The following is a 9,299-nucleotide window of genomic DNA, read 5'->3' as shown; positions in this document are numbered from 1 at the left end:
GACGGTAGTACTTTGGGCTCCAAATCCATCACACTGCACTCACAGGGGCGTCGACCGTTTTGCAGAATCTTCTGAATCTCATTCCAAAATGTGAAGCTTATTACCCACAATGCACCTCAAAAGTCCCGAATGATTTCGGCTGTGGGGACTCATCCCATAATGCAAAGTAAGTAGTGTGCAGTGGCGAGGGGAGTTATGAACTACACACATTTGTAACCTGCCGTGGGAAGTTTTGTTCAATCAGGAATTAAATACATCTGAAATAAAAACACTGTTTTTATTTGAGAGGGTTCGCCCCCCCCCCCCCCACTGGCCCCCAATAGCAGTTGTGGCCCTTAACAACTGCATGTAGTGTTTATGCCAGCGGCCGGCCCCGTTCCTGAGTGTTTGTTCTGGGATTCCTTCACATGTAGCGGCCGCTGGACCTGATCTCCGGGCACAGCTTGGCCTCCAGGTCTTCTATCTTAATGGAGTCGGCGTCCCTGGAGCTGGTGATGCTGGCGGCCCTGGTGATCCTGGTGAGCGTCTCCTCGTAGGGCGGGGGCAGGTAGACCATGAGGAAGACCCCGTCCGAGGCGTCGGAGCTAGTGCTGGCGTGGCGTTCGCCTCGACCCGTGAGCGAGGACAGGAAGTCGGCCCCGCCCTCGGCGTCCTGCAGGTCCAGGGCGATGACGTTGGCCAGGGTGAGCTTGCTGCGGGCGCGGCGGCGGTGGAGCAGCACGCCCAGCAGGACCAGCAGCGTGGCCGCCAGCACCGGCAGCCCCACGTACAGGACCAGCTGGGGGCGCCGCTGGTCGCCGGGCGCCACGCCGCTCCAGTCGTAGCCCTGAGGAGGGAAAACAGGCGGGACGGTAAGACGGGTTGGCGACCGTTGAAATGTTGGCTCCATCACTTCTAACTGTTCAGACACAACCTGCTGAGGAACGTAGCGCTCTGCTGCAGATCCTCAGCAGGCTCTCGTGCAGTCCAACGGGGCCAACGGATAAAACTTAAAAAAAACACACTCAATCTCTTCTTGAAAATGGGAAACTTGCAATATTACATATTAGACACAGAAATAACTGTCGCAAACCACATTTCAGCAGTTTTCTGACTACATCCCTGCTGACATAAGACTAGACACTAAAACAGGAAGTTGCGTTGCTTCCCAGCGGCGACCTGCCGTTGCCAACGTTGCGCTCTGGATGCACCGCAGCGATTACAAAAAGCAGTTTTTAAACAAAATGTCATTTCACCTTTGTTCAAAACATGTTCAGAAAATAGACTGAGACACCAGCGGGGAATGTAAGGTGAGTTGGCTGTTTTTAAAAGGAGATTCCATTTCTTTTAAAGTCTTTGTTGTGATGTGAACAGTAATAAATGTCCTGGGTTGAAAAATACTGAAGCCATCCTTTAATGCCCCTTCAGCTCTGCTTTAACACAGAGAAAATGAGTCAGATTCAGAGAAAACTGGTGATAAAGATAGAAAGCAGAGACCTCCATCATTTTGAAATGGAAGATAAAATAAGATCAAATAGAATAAGATAAGTTAAGATAAGATAAGATAAAATAATTTAAAATAATATAAGATAAAATAATATAAGATAAAATAAGATAAGATAAAATAATATAAGATAATATGAGATAAAATAATATAAGAAAAAAGAATATAAGATAAAATAATTTAAGATAATATAAGATAAAATAAGATAAGACAAAATAAGATAAGATAAAATAATTTAAGATAATGTAAGATAAAATAAGATAAGATAAAATAATATAAGATAATATAAGATTAAATAATATAAGATAAAATAAGATAAGATAAGACTCTGTGTCCCACCTGCAGCTGCTGTTCCATGGGGGGCAGTGTTGGAGAGCCTGTCACCCAGTCGTAGCTTCCCCTCCCGGCCGGTCCGAACTTCATCCAGCTGCTCTCCAGGAGCTTCCTCATGATGGACCTGGATCCCTGGACCTGGATCCCTGGACCCCTGGACCTGGCTTCCTGGACCTGGATCCCTGGACCTGGCTTCCTGGACCTGGATTCTCTGGACCCGGACCTGTGGAGAGCGGGTGGGCAGGAAGGTGGCGGACACCGCTGGGATGTGGGTTGCGGCTGCACGCTGCCCGTCTGAGAGGAGTAAATGCTGAGCACAGCTGGAGTAGAGCTGTGGGCGGGGCCTGCGGGGCCTGCGGGGGCGGGCCCTGGGGGCGGGGCTACACGCTGAACGGCTGCTCACATGGAGGCACACGCCGCCGCACAGCAGGAAGCAGGCGACGGTGGAAGAGCCGAGTGGGGATTTGCAGAAACACAGATGGCCTGATGAAAATGTGTGTGAGCAACCAGAGAGAGAGAGTGTGTGTGTGTGTGTGTGTGTGTGTGTGTGTGTGTGTGTGTGTGTGTGTGTGTGTGTGTGTGTGTGTGTGTGTGTGTGTGTGTGTGTGTGTGTGCTGTACTGTATGGGCGGGAACCCTAAAGGCTTCCTCAGACTGATGCCAAAGGAGACGCATTTGTGGTTCCACAGTAACGGTTCTAGTCAAGGTTCTTCAACGGTTCCTGGAAAGTTCTTGCCAAGGTTCGTGAAAGGCTGCTGAAGATTCCCGCCAGGATGTTTTCAAGGTCATTTCAAAAGTTCTTTAACGTTTCTAACCGCGGTTCTTCAAAGGTTCATCAAGGAACCGATTCCTTTGTATGTTTGGAATTCTTTGTTTCATTCTTCTGTGTAGAAGCTCATTTACAACACTGCACTGTACATACCATACCATACACACCAAACCTCCCCAAAAAATCTCTGGATCTGTGTGTGTGTGTGTGTGTGTGTGTGTGTGTGTGTGTGTGTGTGTGTGTGTGTGTGTGTGTGTGTGTGTGTGCACGCGTCCTTTCAGGAATCTCCTGCGTGCCAAACATCTGGCCGGTGTCTCGCCGGCGTTCATGTTCCCTTCTCGGCCGCTCTACAGGGGGGAACTGTGCGACCCTTCAAATAATCCCCGTTGAATTATTACATCAGGGAGAAAAGGCCTTAAAACGTTTTGTTTTTTGGGGGGTTTTTTTGGATTAAATGTCCCATCGGAAGGATTAAAACCAATGGGATTCATCTCAACGCATGGTTTCCGTACGTTTAGGCCGCTGCGGCGACCTGTCAAGAAGGACAGGTCGCCCTCAGACGCCGGCGGGAGAAGCACGATGAACCTCTGCAGGTCAAAGACAATGGTTGACGCCATATTTAAAATTCAAGATTCAAGAGGTTTATTCATCACATACATATACATACTTTCATACATATACATACTTTCATTTATATACATACATATACATACATATACATACTTTCATACATATATATACATATACATACATATACATACTTTCATACATATACATACTTTCATACATGTACATACTTTCATACATACATGCAGTGAAATGTCAATGCAAGGCACCCGGTGATTACACACAATATGTTCGAGACTGAACACAGTAGCTACCAAACTTCTACTTGACGAACAAACTGATTCCTAAAACGTAATGCAGTAAGTGGAATACTATAGAATAAAATAAAATAAAATAAAATAAAATAAAATAAAATAAAATAAAATAAAATAGAATAGATAAAGGTAATAGGCTTATGTATATGGGATAGACTTTTTATGTATATGGGTTAGACTTATGTATATGGGATAGACGATTTATGTAAATACAGATATGTGCATTAAAGTGGCATGTGAATAAAGTGAGGTAGTGTTTGTGAGATATACAGCACAGTATACAACAGTACGGTGCAGCAATACGGTAACGCCAAAAACATGAACAGTGACACAGTATGCGATACCGTATGCTACATACAGTAGTATGGTAGTAAGGTAGTGGAGCCTATGTGTGTGTCTCAGTGAGGACCCCTGGTGAGGTCAGCGTTGACACTTCTTATGTCTTGATGTAGAAACTCTGTCTCGGTCTCTCTGCACCAACTTTAATTCTGCGTCCTGTGCACTCGCAGTTTCACCGGAGCTCATTTGCCTGTTCTGTGCGATGCAGAAGACGTGACCGAGACGGGCGAGGACGCTAAAGACACGGCCTGCATTCCACTTCGCTGCAAAGCCCCCCCCGATGTGATAAACCAGCCCTTCCGATCCAATCCCAGCTTCTTGCAGGGAGCTTCCTGACAGAACGAAGGCCATCGGAGTCCCCGGGGGGAGCCGGACCGGAGCGGATTTCACCCGGATTTGCAACTCAGCGGGAACGCTCCTCGCCCCTGCTCCAAATCCCCGACACGCATTCCGTCCAGGGGATTAAAGGAGCCGTCAAGCCGGGCTGTTGATGTGTTCACGCAGAAACGAGTGCAACCGTGGCATACTGTCACTGGGCGCGCACACACACACACACACACACACACACACACACACACACACACACACAATTACACTATCGAATATTGATCCAGGCTGGAGCTAGATTTCACATACTGTCTGTGGGATTGGGATTTGAGCTCCCTCTCCACGCTGTTTGCGAGGGTCTCTCGCTCCTCTCTTTGTCTTTGTCTCCGCAATTGACAGCCGTGCTGCCGGGGACGTTCAGCCAGTGCTGCTGGCGTAAAAAAAACCTCTTTTTATCCAGAGAACTGGGGGGACACGCCCTTCTGCCGCCGGCCGTTCGGCAGCTCCTGAAGCAGCTGATCGCGCGTCGCATCAGAAGCGTTTCATTTTGCGTCTCAGCACCATGGCGAGCCCACCCCGCCGAACCCTTTCATGCAAACTTGAATGTCAACCAAACTCCGTGATTTTCCACTGAAGCGTGTCTTTGTGATGTTAACAGAAACCCTGGACATATGAAGGTCCAATGCCTTCTCAAACCTATTTGTCTTTTGCTGAACTTCCAGCTGACGTTTTCAGACAAACCACTAAAGCAGATACTTTACAGCAGATAAATACACATTAGTGCCGATTACTATTTGCAGGCTCGTATGAGTTTTGAGCGCCTTAAACTGCAGTTCAGCTAATGGCCATTGGAAGTCAATGGAAAAAGAAGAACGTTCTTGCTAGAATTATCAGTCACTATGTTTTCTACAAGACTTTAAGTTTATTGTGTCTCATGAGTTTCTTGATTGTGTTTTTGAAGACTATTATTCCATATCGAAGATATTGAGGCTTAAAGAGAAATATATTTGTGGGCGTAGTGGCCTTGATTGACAGGTCTCTCATTCGCTTTCGAGCAAAGCGGGCGTGTCTCTTTCTTCCTTTGACTGGTGGCTTAACTATTCACCTCAGCACACCAATACTCTGTTCTGCTGCCCAAACTAGGACATCCTGGCGTAAAACCAACGTGGCTCGTCCACTTTCTTTCCGCAGTCCACGGCTGTGACCCGCCTTTGGCTCAGCTTGGCCCCGTCGCTATGCTGTGTGGTGAACCCAAATGCAGGACACACGGAGACTCAACAAAAGGTATCTTTATGAAAGACCCTTAAAAACATTGCAGGGCACACAGGGATCAGAACACGCAGGGAATTTTATGGTGGACAAGGACTGACTGGGGAAGACAAACGAAAGGCACCAAGGTAACGATGAGAGGAGACACAGCTGAGGGGGAAAAACCAAAGGGGACACCTGCAGGACATACAAGGGAGCACAGCACCTGGAGGGAATGGAGAGAGAGAGAGAGAGAGAGAGAGAGAGAGAGAGAGAGAGAGAGAGGGCGAAGGCGAACACAAGGAGGAACCAGGACAGGCCGAACACAAGACTACATACACTTGGGAAAGAAGGATAACCACGAGGAACAGAATAAACCAGGCCTGGCCAACCCGCGGCTCGCGAGCCTCATGCGGCTCTTTGGCTGGTTTCATGCGGCTCTTAAGGGGCTTTCACATGACAAGCGTCAAAAACTCAGAAAAAAAAAAAGCGCAGCCATTCATTCCCTATTATGATTATAAAATCGCTATGATATATCACTCGTTTTCCACCGCGGATCACCTCCTCATTTACTCAAAGCGGACAGCAGCAGGAGTCATGTCCCATTAACGCCTGTTTTATTAGTCCTAATGCCGCGTTTACACCAAAAGCGCCGGGGCGGCGCGCCTCCATACAAAGTCAACGTATAGACGCGTTCCAGTCGCCTGGAACGCGTCTAACGCGGCATTAGGACTAATAAAACACCAAATAAGATTCGAAAAGCTTTGGAAGTTTATTTTCAACACTATTGACATGGTTAGTCGTCAACATATAAGATGGATCGGCCGGCGAATTGCGTTGCGTATCGGACATCTCCGATGGAGAACTGTGAAGGCTGGAGGGGTGTGTGTGTGTGTGTGTGTGTGTGTGTGTGTGTGTGTGTGTGTGTGTGTCACGACTCGCGAGCTGCAGGAGGAGGACCGACTGAAAGCTGCTTTAAGGGAAGGGACCATTGAGTTCTGGAAAAGTGTGCCAATGGAAAAATGCCCCAATGTCAAACGGGCTGCGCTTAAGATACTGTCAATGTTTGGGTCAACATACGTCTGCGAGTCTGTGTTTTCTACCCAAAAACATGTGAAACCAAAGCATCGATCTGTTCTGACTGACACCCATGTGAAAGAATTGCTTCGAGTGGCAACAACGGAATTCAAGCCACATTTGAAGAGGATTGTTCAAGACAAGGAATGCCAGAAGTCCCACTAAGCAACATGCATAGTAAGAGAAAAACGCTATTGTTAATTATTATATTTTTGTTTGTGGACTTGGTTGAACTGAGAGGTATACCGCGGAAACGCAGTACTTTCATTTAGGAGTCCTGGCTTAATGGTAGCGGCTTTGAACTCGAGATCCGATAGCGGGTTCGATCCTCGTAACCACACATTTTCAAAAATGTGGCCAGGGCTCCGGAACACCTAGTCCCAGGTATATGTGGATGGCCAAAGCATCGGATCGTGTATGGTAGGCAAGAGCCAAAGCTGATTCTTAAAGGCTAGGGTTTAAGGGACACTATTGAATAAATTGACCCAACATGAAAAAAATACATCCTTGTCATTAAACCCGAAGTCCAATTCCTCCCTCTATGAATAAATAAACAACAGTACTTTTTGAACTGAGAGTTTGTGTGTGCGAGACAGTGCACACAATGTTATATTTTTGTTTGTGGACTTGGTTGAACTGAGAGTTTGTGTGTGTGAGACAGTGCACACAATGTTAATTGTTGAAAATAACTGGCCTGTGGTCTTAGTACTCCATCCATCCATCCATCTTCAACCGATTATCCTTAGTCGGGTCGCGGGGACTAGGAGTCAATTTCTGTCATTATCATGTTGGTGTGTGACATTTACAATAAATCTGGCTGAGCAGAGGTCTGTGTGTGTGTGTGTGTGAGGAAGGGATGGGGTGATGTTCATGTGTGCCCATGTGTATGACGTGGCTCTTTGCAGTAACACAGTAAAAAAAGTGGCTCTTAGTCTCTGACTGGTTGGCCACCCCTGGAATAAACTATAACAAACACAGGGCAAAGGCTCACATGGTATCGGGACGGCTCGTGTCATCTTGGACTATATTGGCTTACAGGATGATTTGGGACACAGCCTATTTTAGTGAGAATCACTGCGATAAATGGATTATTGCCGGAGTTGCACGGGGTTTGCTGCATGAGAAACCAAGAACAACAATGTGGGAGGCTCTACCAACATGTACGGGTTTAGAGAGGGTCTTATAGCCAGTGGGGCGCTGACATGGCGAGGGTTGTATTCATAATCATAACAAAAAAACTCCCTGGCAAAACAGGAAAATAAAAAAAAGGGAATAATCAATGTGTTTCTCCCGGTCACACGTGCTCCGCAGGCGTTTGCGTGTCCTGCACCAGCGCGATCCCCTCTGAAAAGACACTCCCCCAGCTGGGTCCAACCAATCAGCGCTAAAGAGGCTGATCATCACCCTAATATATATTGATATATCAGTAATTTTGGTGAAAGAACAACAGCAACAACAGCAGCTAAAACAACAACAACCACAATAATAACAACAATAGTAACAGCAATAGCAACAACAACAACAGCAACAAACAACAGAAATAACAACAGCAACAACAACAAACAACAGCGAGAACAGCAAAAAACAACAGCAATAACAACAACAACAAACAACAGCAACAACAACAGCAATAAACAACAGCAATAACAACAACCGCAGCTACAACAATCAACAAAAATATCAGCAACAACAGCAAACAACAGCAATTACAACAACAACAAACATCAACAAACAGCAGCAATAACAGCAACAGCAACAAACAACAACAATAACAACAACAGAAACAACAACAGCAACAAGGACAGCAAAAACAACAAACAACAGCAAGAACAACAACAGCAGCAACAACAACAGCAACAAACAACAACAATAACAACAAAAGCAGCTACAACAGGAATAACAACAACAGCAATAACAACAGCAGCAGCAGCAACAACAACATCAACAGCAACAGCAACAACAACAACAACAACAACAACAATAGTTTCTTCCAAAAAGGTGTCTGACCAGGGCCACATGATGTGCTGCATCACAGGACCACCAGGGGCCCAAGTGAGCCTTAATGTGAGTTGAAGGAAAGTGAAATTGACTGGAAAATAGGTGATGTATGTATTTTGGTCTGCATGTAGTATTTGATACTTATTGAAAATGGATTGTTGGTTTCTACCAAACTATAGATCGTGATTACTTTCTCCTCCACGGCTCTTTGTCTCCGCTGCATTCCCACTTGTTGAAGACATTACGGCTCAGCACTCAGATTCACTCCCATCTGCCGTTGGATGTGCCACAGACTCAGAGTACATTTGGGGAAAGAAACAGGGATTCTGAAATAGAGCAATTTCCCCTCGTTCCGCCATTTGACCCGACCAACGGCTTCTCTGTTTGCCCTCACTTAGCACTGAGGGTGGAAATCTGGATTTGAGGGCGTTAAGAATCTATCAGACGCTCCCTCAGCTGGGGCTCAAATCTGCCTCAGTATGGACGAGCCACATGTTGCCGACTGTGAGAAAAACAGCGGATTGGGCTCCCTGTAGAGTAGAGGGAGAGTAGAGCCAGAATAGAGGGAGTTTGATTGAGAGGTTCAGTTGAGTAGAAGTGGAATACAGTAGAGGTAGAGTAGGAATGGAGCAGTGGGAGGTAGATTAGAAATAGTGTAGAGGTAGAGTAGAGAGAGGTAAAGGTTGGAGTAGAGGGAGAGTACAAGTCGAGAAGAGGTTGCGTAGAGGTAGAGCTGATTGAGGTAGAAGAGAGGTAGGTAAAGGTGGAGTAGAGGGAGAGTACAGTAGGAGGTCGTAGAGTAGAGGTTAGGAGTACAGCCCCTCGTCGAAACCAAAGCGAGTATT

At 46.4% G+C, this 9,299-nt stretch overlaps 1 protein-coding gene across 1 annotated transcript; it reads right to left on the bottom strand.

The window, feature by feature from the left end:
• Window positions 1-403: 403 nt before the first annotated feature.
• On the bottom strand, window positions 404-1,933 carry smim28 (small integral membrane protein 28; the record flags this gene model as incomplete). The annotated part of the gene is made up of 2 exons (XM_079999582.1): window positions 404-826; window positions 1,823-1,933. The coding sequence occupies 2 exons, from the start codon at window positions 1,931-1,933 to the stop codon at window positions 404-406; spliced, it is 534 nt and encodes a 177-aa protein (XP_079855708.1).
• Window positions 1,934-9,299: the final 7,366 nt, after the last annotated feature.

This window comes from Zeus faber (genome assembly GCF_960531495.2).
Source record: "Zeus faber genome assembly, chromosome: 4".
Lineage (NCBI taxonomy): Eukaryota > Metazoa > Chordata > Actinopteri > Zeiformes > Zeidae > Zeus > Zeus faber.
The sequence above is the reverse complement of the archived record's forward strand: the minus strand, read 5'-3'. Positions and strand labels throughout refer to the sequence as shown.